The sequence below is a fragment of the Aspergillus steynii genome, assembly GCF_002849105.1.
Source record: "Aspergillus steynii IBT 23096 chromosome Unknown P170scaffold_1, whole genome shotgun sequence".
In the NCBI taxonomy this organism is placed as follows: Eukaryota; Fungi; Ascomycota; class Eurotiomycetes; order Eurotiales; family Aspergillaceae; genus Aspergillus; species Aspergillus steynii.
Window position 1 is genome coordinate 4,759,523 of NW_020194398.1, and position 21,145 is coordinate 4,780,667.

At 54.0% G+C, this 21,145-nt stretch overlaps 7 protein-coding genes across 7 annotated transcripts; 4 read left to right on the forward strand and 3 right to left on the reverse strand.

Moving 5' to 3' along the window:
• Window positions 1–551: 551 nt before the first annotated feature.
• P170DRAFT_443094 (putative C6 transcription factor) lies at window positions 552–3,321 on the reverse strand (the record flags this gene model as incomplete). The annotated part of the gene is made up of 4 exons (XM_024850509.1): window positions 552–1,656; window positions 1,721–2,480; window positions 2,536–3,034; window positions 3,175–3,321. The coding sequence occupies 4 exons, from the start codon at window positions 3,319–3,321 to the stop codon at window positions 552–554; spliced, it is 2,511 nt and encodes an 836-aa protein (XP_024710549.1).
• A 2,229-nt stretch (window positions 3,322–5,550) lies between these two features.
• Window positions 5,551–7,543, forward strand: P170DRAFT_470667 (Zn(II)2Cys6 transcription factor; the record flags this gene model as incomplete). The annotated part of the gene is made up of 3 exons (XM_024852779.1): window positions 5,551–5,948; window positions 6,015–6,620; window positions 6,679–7,543. 3 exons carry the CDS (start codon window positions 5,551–5,553, stop codon window positions 7,541–7,543), a joined length of 1,869 nt encoding a protein of 622 aa, XP_024710550.1.
• A 792-nt stretch (window positions 7,544–8,335) lies between these two features.
• Window positions 8,336–8,902, forward strand: P170DRAFT_36338 (uncharacterized protein). Its single transcript, XM_024844574.1, has one exon. The coding sequence runs from the start codon at window positions 8,415–8,417 to the stop codon at window positions 8,787–8,789; it is 375 nt and encodes a 124-aa protein (XP_024710551.1). The 5' UTR covers window positions 8,336–8,414; the 3' UTR covers window positions 8,790–8,902.
• Window positions 8,903–8,926: 24 nt separating this feature from the next.
• Window positions 8,927–12,453, forward strand: P170DRAFT_432782 (uncharacterized protein). Its single transcript, XM_024848338.1, has 9 exons — window positions 8,927–9,073; window positions 9,148–9,187; window positions 9,259–9,284; window positions 9,351–9,681; window positions 9,734–9,927; window positions 9,985–10,273; window positions 10,339–10,478; window positions 10,543–10,673; window positions 10,735–12,453. The coding sequence occupies exons 1-9, from the start codon at window positions 9,026–9,028 to the stop codon at window positions 12,170–12,172; spliced, it is 2,637 nt and encodes an 878-aa protein (XP_024710552.1). The 5' UTR covers window positions 8,927–9,025; the 3' UTR covers window positions 12,173–12,453.
• Window positions 12,454–12,576: 123 nt separating this feature from the next.
• P170DRAFT_461166 (phosphoribosylaminoimidazole carboxylase ADE2) lies at window positions 12,577–14,777 on the reverse strand. Its single transcript, XM_024852007.1, has 4 exons — window positions 14,249–14,777; window positions 14,089–14,186; window positions 13,050–14,007; window positions 12,577–12,971 (listed from the first exon to the last, which is right to left on the reverse strand). The coding sequence occupies exons 1-4, from the start codon at window positions 14,712–14,714 to the stop codon at window positions 12,775–12,777; spliced, it is 1,719 nt and encodes a 572-aa protein (XP_024710553.1). The 5' UTR covers window positions 14,715–14,777; the 3' UTR covers window positions 12,577–12,774.
• Window positions 14,778–14,916: 139 nt separating this feature from the next.
• Window positions 14,917–16,762, forward strand: P170DRAFT_432784 (uncharacterized protein). Its single transcript, XM_024848339.1, has 5 exons — window positions 14,917–14,947; window positions 15,010–15,055; window positions 15,143–15,191; window positions 15,255–15,849; window positions 15,920–16,762. The coding sequence occupies exons 1-5, from the start codon at window positions 14,938–14,940 to the stop codon at window positions 16,366–16,368; spliced, it is 1,149 nt and encodes a 382-aa protein (XP_024710554.1). The 5' UTR covers window positions 14,917–14,937; the 3' UTR covers window positions 16,369–16,762.
• ctpA (Cu(2+)-transporting P-type ATPase CCC2) lies at window positions 16,717–20,819 on the reverse strand. The gene has a single exon (XM_024844612.1). It carries the CDS (start codon window positions 20,586–20,588, stop codon window positions 17,007–17,009), a length of 3,582 nt encoding a protein of 1,193 aa, XP_024710555.1. The 5' UTR covers window positions 20,589–20,819; the 3' UTR covers window positions 16,717–17,006.
• Between the last annotated feature and the right edge of the window lie 326 nt (window positions 20,820–21,145).

Sequence of the window (21,145 nt, forward strand, 5' to 3'; positions counted from 1 at the left end):
TCCGGGTCGGTTTTGGTCGGGTTGGGATTTTGGGGTGAAGAGAGCGCAGCCCTTTGGATCCGCAGAGGAGAAAGACGGGCGGCTTCTTTCGTCGGGGATGACGGCAGCCGGCACGTGACGGCGGGCGCGCGTTTCGCCGCCCGTACGGTACGGTAACGGCTGTATTTCCCGGTCGTCGCCCGCCTGACTAAGCGCCACGCTGCTTTGTGCTTCTTTGTGGTCCCAGGAATGAGGCGTCTCTTGGGGGAGACCGCGAACCATGGGTGTCAATGGGAATCTACGAGTCAATGCGCTGAACCGGACTACGGCTTAGATGCGGTTGCGTCTGATTGATGGATGATGCATCAGTCGATCGATTGCGCCCACTGGACAATGGTCATGTATGGTAAATGCTGAACCCAGAGAGCGCTCAGATAGATATCCTTGTCACGCATAAAGAAGCAAAAAGTGAAAGAGAAAAAAGAAAAAGCAACAAATGACAAAGCACGCTCCAACACCGAATGCAGACGTGTCTCGTAAACTCCTAATCCGACCCTACTTGGTGCACCTGCTTAGGTCTGATAAAATGTCCCCGTCTCGCGCATCAGCTGGGCGGAAACGTCCGGAATGTTCTGCTCCAACGAGGCCATCAATTCGATCTGTTCCTGCTGGCTGAGAGTGCGTCCGCGCCAGGACGGGGTGGGATATGCGCCGTTGAAATATTGCGAATATTGGTTTCCAATGATGTCCATCCAGTCCATCGGATCCACCTGCGCCTCGACAAATGCCAGATGGCCCGGAGTCGTGGTGCCGAGCGTGAAGTTCGGGTCCCAGCCTTGCACGCGGGGAATGACGGTTGGGAACGGATTGTGCGGGGTCGCCGGGTCGAATTGCAACTCCGAAAAGGGTGCGGCCGGTTCACTGTAGGGGGGACTGGTATAGGGAGTGGGCGTCGCGGTGGACGAGGGTGGCAGTGGCGGCGCGGGCGCCGGCGCCGGCTGTGGTCGCTGGAGCTGCGGCTCCCACAAAGTGTACTGCGGAGCCTTGAGCGACTCGACTGTCGTAGAGGACGCGGGTGAAGCCTGCGTGTATGAGTACGCCGGTTCTGCAGACGGGCCTCGCGACAAGGTGCCCGACGACAAACTGTCGGGATTCGAGCACTTGCTCGCCCGTGCATTCTGGGAGTGGAATGAAGTGGTTGTGCTTGCGGGGCTCGAGATTGACGGGGGGCTCGTCACATCTTGAGAAGACGTGGGGGTCGCATGGTTGGAGGGAGATTGGACGACGAACGATTCGTCAGTGTTGAATGCCTTGAGACACGCGGTTACAAGATTCTTGTAGAGAAGCAAGGCCGATTCAACGCCCGGCCATCTTTCCGCGGCAAGCACTATGCCATCGAGTGCTATGTCAAGGTGACGTTGGACTTCCTCGATGGAGTGCTCCTTGCGAATTTCGGGATACGAAAGGGACCAAAGAACGGTGTTGAGGGCCATAAATAGTGATTGAGTGAAGATCCACGTCAGATCAACGGATCCCGTCGCGATTTGCTCTCGCTGCATTGCCACGTTGAATATCGATGCTTCGTAGCACCGCCGCGCCGCATACAACGAGGGTTCGGGTACTTGAGGCGAGGGCCGGAACATGAAAACGATCATTGTATTTCGCCGACCAAGAAACCTAAAAAGTTCTTCGTATTAGCAAGCCAGAACGGGAAATCAAGCCCGAGCATGCGAATCCGTACCACGTTTCACTGAGGCCGCTCCCTCCGTCATTCTTGGGGCAGGAGGCTACCCAATGATCAAGTTTGTCGAGCATCTGGGAAAACCACGGGTCTTGATCGTCGGTGGGTGTATCGCGTTTGTTTAGATAGAGAGTCCGTCTAATCTCCGCCTGGAGCAGTCGCATTTTGAAAAAATGAATCGCGATACATTTGGCGAGTTTGGGGGTCCCCGGAAGAATGCCCTCCGGTGTGATACAGTCGTCGTCCACCAGTTCGAAGAACTTGACGCGCATGTAATCGTGGTTGACAGAATAGCAGCTCGGACGACCAAGGCTGTGAGAGAGACCGAATTCCATCGACGTGACAATCCAGAAGAGCCTTCTCCGCATGTCAATTTCCAGAGGGTTGGGTCTCTGTCCACCGCAAGGTTGCGTGATCGAATCTTCGTCCATCAATCCTAAATCCTGACATAGCTTGACCGCCATGCCAACCACCCAGTAGGCGGCAGTTCTCGTGGGGGTTAGTAGAGAATATTGTCCGATAAGAACTAGGCACTGCAGTGATTTGATATCCATGCGTTTCAGAGAAGCCTCCAAATAAGGCAGCGCTGCGAGATAATAGCTGTCGGCCAGCCCTGCATATATCGGACCCATCTTTTGCATGCTAATCGCGATTACCATTCGCAACTGGAAATTCTCGCAAGGATCATCGGAGCCGTTGAAGACGTTGTCGACCTCCTGGCGAAACGTCGGAAGGTGTAACGTCGGAAGCATCGCTTGTGCTAGAGTACCGGTCAGTCCAAATGTTTGTTGGTAGCGACTGGAGATAGAACATACCCTTGACAACAAACACATCGACAAGTCGATCGGTCGACTTCCGTGCGGGCAGATTGGGCTGAGGGATCGAACTGATCATGGGATATACTTTTGACGTTGGCTTGGAGCTTTCTTCTTCGAAGGCCAGCTTGATTTCCTGCGCAGTCAATTCCGGGACGACATCTTTAATGCTCTTCGAGTCGGTATTTTGCTTGGCCATTTCCATGACCAGGCGGGTGATTGCGATGCCACTCGACGGGCCCAAGAACCTCGACTCGTCGTTCTCTTTGAACCGGATGCGACCCGCCCCGCGTACCATCAATTCCGCGTCGGCGGCATGTTGGAAATCCTTCTCGAGCTCCGCCAACTCCTTTTCCAACGCGCGTGCCTTTTCGCGCAGGGAAACGATATACGTTCGAGGGATGGTGCATTTTCGTGAGGAGTCGAAGTAGACGCATTTAGCATTGCTGCGTTCGCACGGGGCGCATCTTGGGACTCCCGGGTCACATCTGGATTTGCGCTGCGGGCCGGCGTTAGCTGGATTCGAAAAAAAGAAAATACGAGTGAGATAAGACGCGGGAAGGAGTCAAAAGGGTATGGAGTCGACGTGGACCAGATGTTGGCTCAAGGGGGGGCCAGGGAAGGGACGGGGATTCGCACCTGTCTGCATCTCGTACAGGCCGTTAACGTATGCGCGATTCGACCGTCCGGAGCATCGTCGGATTGCTCGGAAGATCTCGAAGACGGTTTCTTCCAGAGATCCATAAATTGCAGTCGGGAGCTTGTCGAGTTCAGTTGCGAGTCCATGGTTGTCGGGTCGGTCGACGGCCCCCAAGTTCAGGGGGGGATTTTTGTTGATCGAGGGGAGAGGAAAAGGTATGCAAGCGGGTATCCCCCGCGATCGCATGGGATTCTTGCCGGGCAAAAGGGCAAGTCAACCGGAGTCAGAGAGCGATCGGGGCATCCAAGGCTGTCAAAAGTCGAAATGGTATCCGGTGAGACAGGACTTTCGACATGTTCAGAGGCCGACACGACAAAGGCCAGCTGCGAGGAGGCGTAGGCGGTGATACCTGTAAGAGAACATAAGGTGCGCGCACAGGCTCTCGGAGGATTGCGTTAGGCGGACATCCACCAAGTTGGGCGGTTCGGCGATATTGTTGGATGCGAGGACAGCCGGATTCAGCGACGAGGGTGGGAGATGGGGTTGCGAGAGAGCTACGATCGCTCTCCGTGGCAGAGGTCGGTATATAGTCGAGAGGGTCGCGGGCGTCAGGACCGTCAAACTTGGAGGTCAGTCACCTCGTAAGGATCGGAGACGAAACGGAGTTGAAATGACAAGGGCATCCTCGGTCCAGTCCCGCCTGGATCGACAAACGCGCTAAACGGAATGATTACGGGACGCCACCACGACTCGATGCAGCAGGTCGGGGGAATCGATCTGCCATCTCCGATCTATCTATCTCATATCTATCCGTCCTTCTTCGGAGGGACCATCTCGCATTCGTAGTGACTACTACCTTCCATAAGGTCCTGGATATTGTTCGTCAGGATCGACGCCAAATGGCTGGATCTGAGAACGCCGGATGTGGAGAGGATCGGCGTCACGTTACCCTCCCTTTGGTCGATTACTCATCGCCCAGGAATACTCGAGGGACAATAATGAACATACGCTGTAGTACTAGGTACTGATCTGGCGATCCTGTGATTTCACTAGCATCTACGGAGTACCACTAGAAGGAACCACCACTACTTTCTTCGCTACTGTACCTTGGTATATCTTAGACTGGACTCTGGACACTACGACGGAGGGCCAGATTCCATGCCAAGACTGGCCCTCCACCGAAATCTGCCACCCGTCACATGCAAGAACAGTTTTTTTCTTTTTTTTTTTTTTTTGTTTTCTTCTCTGTTATTGCATTTATCTCACTGGTTTCATTCCCATCTACAGGATTGTCCGTATTCTCTGGGGGCAATTGTGCAAGAAACACTGCAGGAATTTGGATTATTCTGCCCTTTCCGACCCACTTCGCCAGCAGGGTTGATTCCCGCGATTTCCCTCTCCAGCGACGGTGGAGCGGTCGAGTGGGGGTCGACGTGAGGGGATCTTACCGTATCGTAACGATCCCAGGAGTACCGGTACCTCCATAGACTCTCTCTCTCTCTCTGTTCAAGGTTCTCCGTTCTCTTCCCCCCCTCTTTTCTATTCTCCCTCCCTCCCCCATCGACGCGCACTTCCGTCGCCCAACGGTTCAAACTAAAAAGCCACCCCCGAGTCTTTACCTTATTCGTCCCCTGGTGTGCTGCATCTGCAAATCCACGGTAGCGCGGTTGGATATCTACACTCTGGTCATTTAATCTTTGCTTTCTTTTTTTTTTTCTTTCTTTCTTCTTTTCTTTTTTCGTTTTCTTTTTTAACTTGCCATTTTTCTTTTCCCCCTTTCTTTTCATCCCCCCCTCGGGAGTTTCTCCTTAAACATCCAGGTCAGCCTTAGAGTAGTACCTAGTTGCCTATAGAAGCTGTCTAAGCTAATGTAACGTTTAGTCATTTCATCCGCGCGCAACTTCGAAATGGCCTTCTTTTGGCGCCGATAATCTCCCTGATCGGTAGTCGCATTAAGCCTCTGCAACAACCCCCTACTCGCTTTCTGGGCGGCAAATCCGGTTGAGGTGAGTTGTACCTGCATTGCTCGGCCTCCGTCAAGGTTGATCGACATATAAACTTCTGGCTCCGGGTTGGGTCGAGGCTGCTCTGCTGCTTCGCCTCCTGTCACGGCCTTTTATGACGGGGCTACCTCCCACCTGCACCGACTAGTGCTGACCCCGGACACATCGTCTATTGACTAGACGGCGCAGAATAACCCTAGGCCACATTACATGGTGCACTCCATTCCGACTCGGAAATTCCCCTGCTTTGCCCAACCTGTCGGGTAGGTGGTTTTCGTTCGTTTGGTTATCCGTACAGCTCCACACTAGATGCTTCATGCCTGAGCGCTGCCGCCGTACTCACAGCCTCCCTAGGTAATATGCACGACCAGGATGTCAAATAATTCATTCTTGGACAAACCGTTACTTAAAGTCAGCCGGCCCGTGGCTGCGTGCTCCAGATGTCGGACGGCCAAGATCAAGTGCGACGGCAAGCTGCCTGCTTGTTCCGCCTGCGAGAGAGTCGGAAAGGCCAACACCTGCTCCGGCGCCAGTGACGAATTCGCCCGAGGCAAAGAGAGAAGCTACGTCGCCTCCTTGGAAGGCTACTGCGAAAGACTTGAGAGCCGAATCGCAGACCTCCGCCGTCGCAAAGAATCGCTCTCCACCGACGAGTCGGGGTACGTGCGGCAAAGCTCGATCACCTCGCGATCGTCCGCCGATACCGTTGGACACGCGCATCGGAAAGAAGTTTCGGATATCGATGATCTAGTAGGAGACTTTGGTTTCCTGTCAGTACCACTTGCTCTTGTGCGTGCTCTCGTAAATACGGTAATCCCTCTGATACGTTGATCTAGGTCTGTCAACGCAACCTCCAGGGATTTCAATGGAATCCAGTCCAACACATCTTTTGCCAATCTTCTCCTATCCCTTTCTACCGCCGAGCCTATACCCAAGCAGTCGACCCAACTGCTCCCCGCCCGTCATGAAATCACTTCACTCTTGCAACATTATTTCGACACCTTTTTCACTCAACTGCCCTTCTTTGCCGAGACGGGATTTTGGACCTCGGTGGATATTGTCTACCAGGCCGGCGGCCGCTTTGCAAAGCCCTTTGATCATTGGTTTATACGAATGGTATTAGCCATCACGTACGCGTCGATATCGTATCAATTCGGCGACCAGAATTATCAGAATGCCCTGTCCTTAGTCTCCTCGGCTTTGGATTATGCCGAGGAAGTCCTGCAGCCGGGATCCATCGCCGGCATCCAGGCCATATTGCTACTTGCCCAGTATTCTCTTGTTGACCCCAAACATTTTCGGTCCTGGTATCTCGTGGGCATGGCCGTCCGGGTCATGGTTGATCTGGGCCTGCACCAGGATCCCCCGTCGGATGTTCCGGCGACAGAGGAACAGCTAGATATCCGCCGCAGGGTTTGCCATAGTGTTTACTCCCTGGACCGGTTTGTTTGACCCCGGATCCCACCGCTTTTCAACGGAATGCTAATCAGGATTAAACAGGAGTGTCAGCACTGCGATGGAGCGGACCTTCTCGTTTTCTGATGATTCGATCAACGTCGCTCTGCCGTCGGCACCGGCTCCCCTCAGTACCGGATTGACCGAGCAGAGCCATATCTTTCTACACAATTCGGAGCCGGCATGGCACTTGGTTAAGATTCGACAGATTTTATCAGCGGCGTATCAGAGGAAATACTTCAACGTGTCTGATTCCGTTCCGCATTCGCTCGCCTCTAACTGGACCCTGTTCGCGAAGACCCGCGAGTGGTTTGACCATGCCCCCAAGGCCACCCCACGCTACTTCCCAATGCTATATAAATTGGAGCTCCTCTACACGAACGTGATGACCCTGTCGCCCACCAGTCAATATTCCACTCTGTGCGATTACGACAAAGTTCTGTTGTTTGATCGATGCATCCAGTACATCGCCGAACTCTACCGGATCTTACAGAACGACAGCTGGTTGCCGTATCTGACCTTCCTCGATATCCAGCGAGCGTATCAGGTGGGCGAGCGCTTCATCGACCTCGTCGCCCGGGATTTCGATCTCGTGCTAAGCCCCTCCGTGCCGGAGCTACCGCCGCTTCCCTACGAGACGCTGGTCCCGCCGACATTAGAGGTCGACCGCACGATCAACTGCCAGGGTCGGGCTATGGAATGCGTGTTTCGCACCCAGAACATCCTCCAGCTTGGCGTGAGGAAATGGAAGATCACCGGGCTATTCGACGCCTTCCAACAGCACTCGACCTGGCTCCGGGGACAGCTGATGCAGCCATCGGTTGCCTACCTGCCAGCATCTGGAGCTTACGTCTCCGGCCCGTTACCCCCCACGGGGACTGGGTATGCCGGGTATAAGCAGTACACATAGAGAATCCAAGTCTCGGAATGACATGTCTTTTTTTCTTTCTTTTTTTTTTTTTTTTTGCTTTTTCTTTTTAAACATCACCATCTTGTTTAGATTCTGGATGCCGGGGTGCAACGGGGGGTGCTTTGATTGCGGATGTGATGTGAATGTGATGAATAACAGGCAGCCACATCAGTTGGCCAGTTGGGGGTGGGCCGGAAATGCAGATGGAGACGGCAGATGGAGGCCATACGGAGTATTGATTAATTTAGTTTCCGTGTCTTACGGAATAGGGTTCCGATCAGCCCTACGGAAGTCGTAGCAGTGCAGTGAACAACGGCGAGCCATGTCGGGAGTTTGTTTCGGAATTGGATCTATCTTGATTCCAGAGACGCGATCGTATGTACGCATACCGCGGAGTAGAGGGAGGGATGCAGGCATATTGCTTAGATCAGCGAATAGGCCGAGGGAAAACCACAGAAAACTTGGATCGCGCCGTACCACCGCCAGCGCAGACCCCCTGAAACGCCCTTTTGACGTCAGCGTGATGTCCCGAAGGAATCCGCTGGTTAGGTAATCCCCCCTAGCCGCGGGTCTGCCGCGACCCATGGTTCCCCCTTCACACTATCGCCCAAGCACGGACGGTGGACTTCCTCAGTCACCACTCTGCGCGACTGCGCCTCAGGAGAGGATCTCGAAACCAATTCCAAATTCCACGTCGCCAAGCTTTGCGTTAGTCATGGCGCGACCGATCAGCAGAGGTGCGAACTTAGAGCTCCTCGCCGGCTGCGTATCTTCCTCCATGGAGTAGCCGCTCTGGACACTTAGGCCCAGCTAGCGGCGATCCTGTAAGGCTACATGGGACAACTCTATTATTCTGGGCCAGGGAGTCGTCATGGTGATGATCTCATCGACCGCGACTCAGGCCAGGTCGGTGTCCCAATTGTGCTGCCTGATCATTGGCGAGGATCTTCAGGGACCAAGCCGAGTTCGGTCGCGACGCCTTTGGCTGGCCTGGACGTCGCAGCGTCACGACACGGTGACGTCAGGCTGGCCATGCGCTGCGATCAGCGCTCGGTGCTTGCTATATGAACGCACCGTTGCCGTTGCCAACTTCTGCTGCCGATTTTTCTTGCCCCAAAATAATATTTTGTTTTTCTCTTATAATTCTTCGACCACGGCTCTTTCCTTTCCTGGACCCTCCGGACTGCTTCAGCTCGGGATCCGTGGTTGCTCTCTCCCTCACATTCTCCCTTGCCCATTCCGGTGATACCCCAGCGACGCGACCCTTGACTTCCTTCCTCTCCCTTGTATTGCACCTGAATCCCCTCTGCCGATCCGTCTGTTGCTGGAAACATAATCTGATACATATACCCGTCGTCTTTTTTTTTTTTTTTTTTTTTTTTTTTTTTTTCTTTTTCCTCCCTTAATTCCTTTATTTGACCCCGAGATTATCGCGTTTGACATCCTCTTGCTCCCGATCATTGGTCCTACAAACTCTTCGTCATGCCATCCGGAGTCAATCGTCCCACTGATACGAAGTTGAAGGAGAAGGTATGTGGAATTGTCCTCGCATTGGCGCTCTGGAAAGTCCCCCCAGATTTTCAGCTGACTGGATGTTGTTGCAGGATATCAACCAGAAGCTGCAGCTGTATGGAATTTATCAAGGTAGAACTGGCACTCAATTCGCGGGATGCTCATGAGCTCTCGAAGAACGAATCACTGACGCTTTCAAATAGCTTTCAAAAGCGGCAAGCTCCCCTCGGTAAGTATTCTGCTCCAATTACAACGTGCTGGGGTCAAATATACTAACCGTGGCCCCTTCCTGCAGAACAAACAATGCGACATTGCCTTGAACAGCGCCCTCAATTCGAAGGCCCTCTCCTCTCCCCCTAAAGAGCTGTCGAAAGAAGGCCAAGCCCTCGTGGAAGATCTTCGAAACGTCATTGATCAGGCGAAGAAACTCATTCTAAGCAAGAACGAGGGCCAGCTGCTCCAGGAGTTCATCTGGCAGGCTGAGCACATCTCCCCGGAAGATGTGCAAGAGAAACCGGATGTGCCTCTGAACAAGGAATCAGCTCAGCAGGATGGCAAACAGGCGTCTGAGGGACTGAAGACCTTGGGGAATCTGCTGATCACCAACGGCGAATTCAGAAAGCTCCGTGAGTGGGACCAGTCGCCTAATCCTCGAAGAGCAGTGCTGATGATTGACAGTAAACGATGCTTGGATTATTGCTCGCGACATCGCCGGCGACGCCTCGCAGAAGGCCGCCAACAAAGTTCGACCGTCGGAAGAACAACTGTCGCAGATTGACGAGCCGGCCGAGGAAAACCTTTGGCATGAGAAGCCGGATTTTGCAAAGCACAAGGAGCAATTTACATCACGCTTCAAGAAGGCGAAACCCGCCGTGAGTGCAATCCCTCAATTCTATCTGTGCGTCCGTTAATTCACACTGTCTCTTTAGGCCCAGCAACAGTACGAGGAGATTGGTGACACTGCCATGCAGGCAGCAACAGGAGGTCGCAACGTCGAGTCACCAGCTGATTTCGACAGCCGTGCTGGTGCTGCAGCAGGCGCTGAGGAAGCCAAGCGAAGAGTTTCCGACAATGTCTCTGAAAGCACCAAGTCTCGTGCTCGTGATTACGCCGATCGAACCAAGGACTACATGGCACAAAAGATGCCTAAAGAGCGTCGTGAGCAGGCCATTTGGCGGTTGAAGAAGATGGTCCTTGAAATCCAGGGCCGTGCCGATTGTAAGTAGACCCAAACATATTGCGCATTGACGCGCGTGAAACTGACGGCGTTATCAATCCTACAGATCAACAAGCTATCCAGACCTTGCTTGATCTCGCCGGTAAATATGGCAGCACTGGAAGGAACCTGTCACAGCAGGGCGCTGGTACCGTCAAGGGTATTCGGGGCGGAGAGAAGGTCAAAACCATGGAAACCAACCTCAGGGTATGTTCAGAATCCCCCCTCCCTCGTCGTCACGAATGCGATCGCAGAAGCTGACGTTTGGTAGGTTTTGATCGAACGGTTCGCAAACAGTACTTCCCTCGATGACTTTTTCGATTCGCTAGAGGTCATCTACCGGGATGCGGACAAGGACCCAGAACTCAAGGGATGGTTCAAAAACATCGACACGTTCTTCCGGTAGGTTGCCTTGCACGTTTCTGTCTGATGGAGAGAAGTTTGTGGTATCTAACAAGCGCAGGAAAACTCTCCAAGAACAAGGCTACGTCATGCAGGAGGACTGTGACCGACAATGGGACCAGCTGGCCGACCATGGCCGATATCTGCTGCGTGAGCGATACAGGGACCATACTAACCGTGTTCTCGACGAAATCAAATTCATTGGCGTTGAATTCACCAAGGATCCCCAGAACAAAGCCTTCGCGGATTCCATGGACAAGCTCTTCTTGGACCTAGGCCGCGACTCGAGTGGAAATGTCGCTTTCAAGAGCCACTTGCTGAAGGACATCAGGGACATTATTCTTCCTGGGGCGTTTGAGAACGTCCGATACGTGCCTATCCCCCGCATCGAGGTGTCTGATCCGATGGCCGATGTCGTGGTTGAGAACTTGGTCATTGAGAGTGACAACCTAATGCCCAATGTCGTGGAGTTTGGTAGTGACAACTACTTCCGCTGGGGTCGCAAGAAGATCAGCAACAAGCACGACAACAAGATCATGATCTCCGTGTCCGGCATCCAGGCCGACCTGAGAGACGTCAGCTACCACATTAACAAAAAGCAGGGCTTCCCCTCCATCACCGATACCGGCGTTATGGATATCTTCCTGGGCGGCGAAGGCTTTGGCTTCAAGATCGCCGCCTCCACGGCCCACAAATCCGATCGCCAGAACTTCGTCAAACTGGACAAGGTGACCGTTAAGATCACCGACCTCAACATCAAGCTGAAGAAATCTAAGCACAAGGCTCTCTTCACCATTTTCAAGCCCATGCTCTTCCGCACTGTCCGTCCCGTTCTGCAGAAAGTTCTCGAGGAGCAGATCCGAGACGCTTTCACTCGTGGTGATGCCTTTGCTCACGAGGTCTATACCGAGGTCGAGCGCGCCAAGGAGGCCGCCCTCGACGACCCTAGGAACGCTCCTAACATCTACAGTCGGTACGTGGATGCCGTCCGGGCTCGTCTGGATGAGAAGAAGCGTCAAGCCCAGCAGGCTTCCCAGCAGGTCGCTCAGCGCGATACCAAGGTCCAAACGGCAACCACGATGCACGACTCCTTGTTCCCTGACATTCACCTACCTGGTGGCATCTCGTCCAAGGCCACCGAGTACAAGGAACTCGCCCAGAAGGGTGATCGCTGGGAATCCCCCATCTTTACCATCGGCTCTGCTTCGGAGTCCACGGACATCCCTAGCCTGGCGGACATCACCCGCAAACCTCACTCCAAGACGCAGGGCCATTTGTCCGACGCAGGTCACACTAATGGCACCACTGCTACCAACGGTGCCACGAACGGTGCCACCAATATTAATGGTGCCGGTAAACCGGCAGGGTATGCCGGCTCGCATGGCTTTTCTGATGAAATGGACCAGGCCTTCAGCAACGGTGCCAACACCTCGAAGCAGACTCAACAAGGACCGACTATCCCAGGTTCGGAGACTGCCTTCAACCCTCAGACAGCGTGAGGAAAGTCAGCCTGAGTCGAAGTATTTCCTAAAAGACAAAAGGAACACGTTTGTGATTTGATTGATTTATATGCGTGTGTATGCTTGTTTACTTGATATCCTGTCTTGTATTTGTTCATGTTCTATTTGTTTTGCGCTTGTATCCAAGTGCAGCTCTCTTAATTTGTCCTGCGTTTATTCGAAGCGACTTGACATGAGATTGGGTCCGGTACAGTATGACAATAATTTCTGTGACTTGTCATTAATATGTTTAATTATATGCCTCTAATCTTCACTTACTAGTTGATTTGCATATTTTTGTCTGTAGCTGTAGATACTTAGTAGCTCTTGGTCCAACATCATATACTTTTCATGAACTGACTCGACACCCAACCAAAAAAAAAAAAAAAAAAAAAAAAAAAAAGCGTGAAAAAATCTTTCTGTTTTTGGCATCTATATAACCTTTCCCACCTATCCCTCTAAACAATTATTTTAATCCCATAAACCAAACGTCCCATTTGTTTTCATTCCTTCATTCCTCGTTTGCGAGATTTCCACGTGGATTGGTCCGTTCACAGAAAATAGCCAAAATATTCCCACATCCCTCCATCCCATTCAACACCCTACATCTGCTCAAAGTACTTCTCCCAGCCCAGCTCCTGCATCTTGGTGCCTTTCAGGTCCATGTTCTCGGTGCGAGCGTTCTCGGCGTAGGCCTCGACCTTGCGCTGGATGGCGGGGTCGAACGAACCGAGGATGCGCGCGGCCAGGAGAGCGGCGTTGATGCTGTTGTTGATGCCGACGGTTGCGACGGGGACGCCTGTTATTTTTCAAGCCTTTAGTATGCTGGGTACGTTGGATTATAGGGGGGAAGGAGGTAAAGATGAAGGGGTTATACCTCTAGGCATCTGGACGATGCTGTACAGACTGTCGACTCCGTCCAGGGAGCTGCCCTTAACCGGGACCCCGATGACCGGGAGAGCAGTATGCGCGGCGGCCATGCCGGGGAGATGGGCGGCTCCGCCGGCGGCGGCGATGATGACCTTGATGCCACGGCTGGCGGCGCTGGCGGAGTACTCGGCCATGAAGGTCGGGGTGCGGTGGGCGGAGGTGATGTCGACGGCGGGTTCGATGCCGAAGTAGTCGCGCAGGAGCTTGAGGCCGGGGACCAGGGTCTTCAGGTCGCTGTCGGAACCCATCATGACCGCGACGGAGGGGGCGGGCTTGGACGGGCCGGACTGCTGCGGCTGCGTCTTGACGTCGCTGCGCTGGGCGCGGATCTGGTCGACGACGTCGATGAGCGGCTGGATGTGCGTCTCGGCCTCGTGCATGGAGGGCGCGGTGACGGTGATATGGCCCATCTTGCGGCCGGGTTTGGCGGCGCCCTTGCTGTAGAGGTGGATGCTGGCGTTGGGGATGGAGAGGGCAGCCTCGGCGGCCTTGAGATGGGTGTCTGGCGCGGCGCCGCCGATGATGTTAAGCATGATGGAGGGCTGGCGGAGCTCGAGGCTCTGCGGGGGGATAGGGAGGTCGAGGATGGCGCGGATGTGGGTATCAAATTGGGACAGGGGACAGGCCTCGATGGTGTAGTGGCCGGAGTTGTGGATGCGGCTGGCGATCTCGCAGAGCAGAAGGCTGTCGTCGTCGAGCAGGAACATCTCGACGCCGAAGACGCCCTTGCCGTCGAAGGCCGCGACGGCCTGGCGCGCCAGTTCCTGTGCCTTGCGGTTGATGGCGTCCGAGACGTTGCGAGCCGGCGCGTACACCAGTTTGCATATCGAGTCCTCCTGGACGGTCTCGACCGTGGGGTATGACAGCACTTCATCCTTCGTTTTCACGACCATGACGGCCAGTTCCTATAGTACCGTTGGTTAGGCGTATGTGGCCAGTGGGGGTTCGGGTCGCGGCCCGGGGGGTATAAAGTAGAGACGGCTAACCATCTTGAAATGAGCCCATTTCTCGGCGTATAGAGGACGGTCCTTGAGAGCTTCTAGGGCCTCGGGGATATCGGCTTTGGAGTTGACACGGAAGTTTCCTAGGATCAAGTCCTGTTAGCTGCGCAAGCCCCATGCTTGGATCGGGTATACTATGACTCACCACGTCCGTCGTATGCCATAGTCTTCGACTTCAACATGAGAGGGTATCCCAGCTGCTCACCAACAGCGGCCAAATCCTCAGGGGTGTTGTTGACCAGCTCGCGATGATCCGCCATGGGGATGCCATACTGGCGCAGATGTTCCTTCTGGTTGAACTTGTTCTGAATTGTCCGAATGGCCTGCCAGCTGGGCTCGATCCGCACCTGCGAGGCAATCTCCTCCAGGGCGTAGGTGTCGACATGCTCGATTTCAGCGGTCACGACATCGCAGGTCTTTGCCAGCTCCCTCACGGCCTCGCGCTCCTTGAAAGAGCCAGTGACATGCCCGTCATGGGCGCTGATTTGCTTGGCCGGGGAATTCTCCGCATCGAGGACGTTGCATTGGATGTTGAGTCGGTTGGCCGATTCGACCAGCATACGGCCCAATTGGCCTCCGCCGAGAATGCCGACCTTGGGGGAGTTCCACATCGTGACAGCAGAGGAGGCGACGAGAGAGGAATGACCGGGGAATGGAGCGAGACAGCGAAGCGAACGCGGGGGAGGAAGAGGAAGAGAGCGCAAATGCCCCTCTTCTCCGCCTTGGAAAAATCGGCCCGATAACCGTCACGTGCGCGCGCGATAAGCCGCTCGGACGATCCGCCTTTCGCTCGTCCCTTCGCCTTCTCCTTGTGCACCTCAACGCGTCGGGAGAATGTCTCTAGGTTGGTCCTCCCGTCATCCCCTGTCGAGACTCCCCTGGCTAATTGCGCTTCCGCTCGTCTAGATGAAGAAACCCTAGAGACCGCCGCCAATGGCGGCTTGATGGACTTGTATGCGACACCTTGCCTCTCTGACCACCGAGTCTCGTCTACGGCGTGATTGGGACGCGACTGGGGATGCTGACTAGTCTTCATCAGTGAGAAATGGAACTCAATGGTTGAACCGTTGGTGACACGATTGGAACATGTACACGATTGATTCCCTTGTCGAACCCTTCTTGTCCTAGACGCCAGCTGACCAGCCGACCAGATCGTCTTCAATGTCTTCCCCATGCCTCAAGTTCCTCCCGATGCGACTGCTTCGACTCCTCCAATTCCTCAAGGATCCACATCGGAATTGATTCCTGCTACTAGCGGTAGTAATAAAGAGAATGATACCCCGGCCTCGACGATTCAGTCCTCGACCGACCGTGTTCCCGACTCCCAGCCTGAACCGCCTGACGATCCAGCAACAGGCGCCGCCCTCCCCGCACCTCTCTTGCTCTTATTAGACTCCGTTCGATCGAACTTGCGCACGCTGTTCGCCTCGAAACCTCCTCACACGATTCAGAGACTGGCAGAGCTGATCCTCCGTCCCACTGCGCATTACCGAACCCTCCCCGCTTACCTCCGGGCTGTCGACCGCGTCGTCTCGGTGACCAGCAGCGCTGATGTTTTCCCACTTCGGGTGCAAGAAGCGACCAGCCAGCCCAATGGCGTAATGAATGGCGGAGAAGGTAGCTTCCTGCTTCCAGATCATGCCTTGGGGAGCGACGAATCCTTGGGCGGGGCCCTTCTCACTCCAATTCCGTGGTTGAGGAATGCTGCATCGCCGGGGGCGGAAGATGCAGCACTTGAGACTGAAGGTATCGATTGACCCCCTCTTCTAGACTAGATACCCTTTCCTAGGAACTGCTGGCTAATGGGTAACCTTAGGCGACGAATCAGTCTTCGCAGTTGCCCCGACAGAGCAGCCTATCCAACAGGAGTCAGAGCAGACGGTTGGTTCGACACAAGAAACCACCCTCCCTGCTCAACCCGTCCCCTCAACGGTAGAGAATCAAGCCATGGAAGGCACGGGGTCTCCGCCGGCCGACGCATCAGAAGATATACCGCACGCGCGAGGTCCACGGGTGCTAGGCGTCGAGGACATGGGTCTCCAAGACGGCAAAGGGGTCGAAATGACCCTTCCGGCCGCCGAAGACAACCCTAGCAAGCAATCCGATCAGCAAGAGCAGTCTGAACAGCCGGCCCCAGAAACCGACAACAAGCAAGCGGCTGGCAAGGAGAGTGCAGACGGCGATGGAGACATAGTCCTCGGGGACATACAGGGGGCAGGGGAACAATCGCCAGCGTCGGCTGAGACCCAAAAAACAGACGAGTAGTTTCAATGCTTATGTTTCGGGCTCAAATCCTCAGACCCGGAGACCAAGAGACGACGATGATGAATATTTGACCTTCAGACTAAACTGCTATTTTGTTAATTTGCGATCCTTTGTTTCCCTTATATCATGATTGATGATCGGCAATGACTTCGACTCGTGTGAGACATACATGAGTTATATCCTCTTCATTCCCGCTTAATCCAGTGATGACTGATGATCTATTCGTTGTTTTCTATTTTAACTCTTTCTCTTACAATGGCTATCAAGAAGCATATGGGATTTAGCTAGCGGACCAACGGACACGCAATGCGCAGTGCAGTTATCCGCCCCGTCTGTTTGGTTTTATAGAGGCCAATGATAAGCGAGTTCAACTCGAGCAAATCTTATTGATTTCCCGAAACGCTAGCTAGCTAGGTAGACAAATCGACAAGAGGTATCAATCCTATGTTTATCACAAAAACAGTTTCAGTAGAACCAAAACACGTAACACCCGAAACAAAAGCCAATCATTAGGAAAATCGTAAATTTGTGCAATATAGTATCCCATCATGCCAGTATATAGATTGCGGTATATCAAGCCCCGGGAAAAGATTTAAAAAAGAGGTAAGAAGGATGGTAGGATTTTCCACGCGCATGGCTCAAGCCACAGGCTCGACCGTTTGCAACGGAACATATCCCTCATCAGTGTCTGATTTCCGAGATCCTCTGCCAGTAACCAAGGACCAGGCTTTGCGGCCTGCGCCTTGGATAAAGCGGACGGGACCGGAGCGGGCACCGAAGCCGGTAACGGAGAGATTGGCATCCCACCAGGTCTTCTTGGAGCCGCGGAAGCTGGTGTTGCCCGACTCAACCTCATTTTCGAGTCGTTCGACGTCCATCCATCGGGGACGCTGCCAGAACTTCAAAAGAAGGCTGCTCACGACAACGGAGATGCTGGAGGCCGCCATAGCGGCTCCGGCAGCCATAGGGGGCAGCATGAAGCCACCGAAAGGAAGGAAGAGACCCATGGCAAAGGGGATGCCGATGACGTTGTAGAGACAAGCCCAGATGAGATTGAGGCGGATGCGGTTGAATACAGACCGGGAGAGCGCCAAACTGGCAGGCACTGAGAGGAGGTCGTCAGGCTGCATGAGCACGATGTCGGCGGCTTCCATGGCAACGTCTGTGCCGGATGCGAGGGCTATACCGATGGAGGCCGTGGCCAGGGCGGGAGAGTCGTTAATACCATCGCCGACCATGGCGACGCGCAGACCGGAATCCTGCAGGGAGGCGACAATGGCTTGCTTGTCGGATGGAGAGACAGAGGCGTGAACGGCCTCGATGGGGATCCCGACAGCCGTGGCGATAGAAACGGCCGTAGGGTAAGTATCTCCTGTGATCAGGGAGGTGGCAATGCCCATGCGATGCAATGCTGCAACGGCAGCGACTGCGGTCACCTTCAAAGTGTCTCGGAGCAGAATGGTGCCGGCGAATTGGCCCTCGATGGCCACATGAATATGAGTGATACCGGCAGGCACGTTGGATTTGTCCTTGACGGTCTCGGAATCTTCAGCGTCGACCGATTCGGGCAGTGGAATATCCCTAGACCGGAGGAAGGCCGCGTTTCCAATCAAGACAGGGTATCGGATGCGCTCGGCACTGGACGTAGGCTCTACCAGAGCTGAGATACCTTTGCCCACACAGGCATCAAAGTCGCCCAGGCTGCCGGGTAAGCCGCCTTCACCAGGTTGACCGGATTCAGTTTTGGCAGCATTGACAATCGCTTTACCAATGGGATGTTCACTGCTCATCTCTGCAAGACCAACTATCAACCACCAGAGTCGACGGCGCCAATCATTTGTCGTCCAGTGGGGCTCAATCCTTGCATCAGCCACGCTCATCTTTCCGGTGGTCAGGGTTCCCGTCTTGTCAAAGACGACATGGTTGATCTTCGTGGCGCCTTCCAGAACAGCGCCGCCCTTGACGAGAATGCCTTGCTGAGCCCCAACGCCTGTGCCGACCATGACTGCTGTCGGGGTGCTGAGGCCCAAAGCACACGGGCAGGCAAAGACAATGACGGAGATGCAAAGCTTCAAACAAACCATAACCTTGCCACCACTCTGCTCGGACATGAAGATCTTAGGGGGGTGAGGTAGCAAGTGGCTCATGAGCATCCAGCCAAAGAAGGTAATCAGACCGAGACTAATAATCGCAGGGACAAAATGTCCGGCCACGGTATCAGCCATGCGCTGGATTGGAGCTCTGCTAGTTTGCGCATCCTGAACTAGTTTGACGATCTGACTTAACTGCGTGTCTTTACCCGCCCGCGTCACTTTGAAGTCGATCGAGCTAGTTCCATTGACAGTTCCCGCAATGACAAGACTGCCCTTTGTCTTATGAATTGGCAAAGGCTCGCCAGTGATCATACTTTCGTCGACATAGCTTTCTCCTCGGATAACAAAACCATCCGCGGAAACTTTGTCGCCGGGGTGAAGAACAACGACGTCGCCTACTTCGATAAGCTCCGTCGAGATAGCCTTGATGACGGGACCGGACCTTTCGCCGGAAGTCGACGTCCTAGGTTCCTTTGAGCCGACTGGAGAAGTTTCCCATTCTTCGGCCATCTTTTCTGCAGCAATCGGGTCGTCGTAGATGGTGGTCATAGACGGAGTTAGCGACATCAACCGCGACAATGCGGTTGACGTCTGGCCCTTGGCCCTATTTTCCAGCCATCGCCCAAGCGTGATGAAGGTAATGAGCATTGTGCTGGTGTCAAAGACAGTGCTCGGCCGTTTATGGGCTGAAGAGCACATGGCGACAACCATCGTGAAAACGCTGTAAAAGAACGCCGCCGATGTGCCCAACATGACCAACACATCCATGGTTGGGGAGCGATGCTTCAATGACTTGAAGCTCGTAACGTAAAAGCGCTTCCCGATACCGAATTGTACTGGAATGGTGAGCAAAAGACAGGCGACATCCCCAAGATAGATCCCAGGAAGCAATTGAACATTGCCAAAGTCGAGAGACGGCAAGTACATGGGTAGCATCATGTTGATGATAAACACGGGAACCGCAAAAGACACCGAGAACAAGAATGCTCGCTTCCATTCCTGAACCTCTTTGGTCTTGGAAAGTGACTCCAGTTGCGCATTGGTATCATCGGAGTCAGCCAGCAAGGCATTGTATCCCTCCGCCTCAATGGTCTCCACGACGGTGCGAATCCCAAGGACAGAAGAAACGTAGGCAATGTGAACTAGCGAGGTACCCATGTCAACCGATGCTGAGGTGATTCCAGGTCTTTGGAGAAGGGTATTTTCTAACGCATTCGCCGAGGACGCATCGCGCAGCCCATGAATGCTGAGCGTGACTCTACTTGCGGCGCCCGAGACGGGTACTTGGGCTTCGGAAGAAAGTACGGTTGCATCGAAACCGCCATCTTCTATCAAGTCGACAAGTTTCTTAGGGGGAAGAATCGCAGGGTCGTGGGTAATAACGGCGCGTTCGGCAAGCAGACTGATGTTAAATTGAACCAGGCCATCAACGCCTTCGACGGCGTTCTGTACACTTGCCGTGCAGGCCCCACAGGTCATTCCATCAATCGAAATGGTAGTGACCATCAAATGTGACTTTGGTTCTGCAAGATCCTGAGAGGCGCGAGGACCAGCCTGGAGCGTCGAGGTTTCCAGCACCTTCGCACCGAAGCCGCGATCCTCTATGGCTTCTGCAATTTGATCCGGTGTCACAGCGGCAGCATCGTGTTCCACAACCGCTCGCTCCGAGAGCAAGGAGACATTAATTGACCGGACTCCGGATATCTCCTTCAATCCTCCCTCCACCGCCGAGGTGCAAGCGCCACATGTCATTCCCTCAATCGCCAGCGTGGTGGTGGAAATCTGTGACTTATTACTCTGAATATCCTTCTCATTTGCGGTCGGTACTGAGGTGCTGTCCGTCGAAAGGATTGTCGCATCGAAACCACTATCCTCGATTATCTCGGCGACTTTTCCCGCTGGAAGTAAGGTCGGGTCGTGGTGTACAACAGCCCTGCCCATCATCAAACTCACGGACACGTCTCCAGCCCCGTCGACGCCCTTGAAGGCACCCTCCACGGCGGAGGTACATGCGCCGCATGTCATTCCATCGACATTTACCGTGGTGGTGGCCATGTGGGCGGGTGATCGTCCTGCGGATGGGCCATCGAGACCGGCGCGTAGCGGAGCGGAGGAGGACGCCGCCATTGCGCCTAACCGGATGAACGAGAACCAGACAAAGAAAAAGCGCGAAAACCAGTCGAACTATCGCATAAGAGCTGCTTCTCTGTCGAAAAGAAAGGGGGACGGGAGGGGGCCGGATGGAACGGACGGGCTTATCAGTCGTAAGAAGGTGAGTGTAGCACGTCAGTAAGCAAGGGAAAAAATGTGGCCTTGGTTTTGACACGGATGTGGTCGGAAGATCGGGCGGGTCGATCAGTTAACGGGGTTCATGCAAGAACTGAAAGACAGGTCTTGGACTGGGAACAGCAGCCATAATAAGGACAATCCAGTATGCTGTTAATAATGGAATTCAAGACTAGCTCGAGGAGGGAAATGGCCCGAATATAAATTAATCCTGCCAAGCTTGTTGCTGCTACTGTCGCAGGCCGGGAGCAGTAGGGTGGGGAAGGAGAGGAGAGAAAGCAGTCAGCGCCTCTTTTGCGCAAGTCAGCTCCGGAGGGTCGGCGGATCCGGATGGATTATTATTGATTGACGGTGGGATGCGGTGGGATGAATGCATGGATTGATTGGCAATGAAAGTG

Coding starts and splice junctions, on each gene's coding strand:
- P170DRAFT_36338 (XM_024844574.1), top strand. CDS start 8,415: ATGGTGATGATCTCATCGACCGCGACTCAGGCCAGGTCGGTGTCCCAA.
- P170DRAFT_432782 (XM_024848338.1), top strand. CDS start 9,026: ATGCCATCCGGAGTCAATCGTCCCACTGATACGAAGTTGAAGGAGAAG. Junction 9,285..9,350: donor AAAGCGGCAAGCTCCCCTCG/GTAAGTATTCTG, acceptor CCCTTCCTGCAG/AACAAACAATGCGACATTGC. Junction 9,682..9,733: donor CGGCGAATTCAGAAAGCTCC/GTGAGTGGGACC, acceptor GATGATTGACAG/TAAACGATGCTTGGATTATT.
- P170DRAFT_461166 (XM_024852007.1), bottom strand. CDS start 14,714: ATGTGGAACTCCCCCAAGGTCGGCATTCTCGGCGGAGGCCAATTGGGC. Junction 14,187..14,248: donor TATGGCATACGACGGACGTG/GTGAGTCATAGT, acceptor ACTTGATCCTAG/GAAACTTCCGTGTCAACTCC. Junction 14,008..14,088: donor AATGGGCTCATTTCAAGATG/GTTAGCCGTCTC, acceptor ACGGTACTATAG/GAACTGGCCGTCATGGTCGT.
- P170DRAFT_432784 (XM_024848339.1), top strand. Junction 15,192..15,254: donor TGGTGACACGATTGGAACAT/GTACACGATTGA, acceptor CCAGCCGACCAG/ATCGTCTTCAATGTCTTCCC. Junction 15,850..15,919: donor TGCAGCACTTGAGACTGAAG/GTATCGATTGAC, acceptor GGGTAACCTTAG/GCGACGAATCAGTCTTCGCA.
- ctpA (XM_024844612.1), bottom strand. CDS start 20,588: ATGGCGGCGTCCTCCTCCGCTCCGCTACGCGCCGGTCTCGATGGCCCA.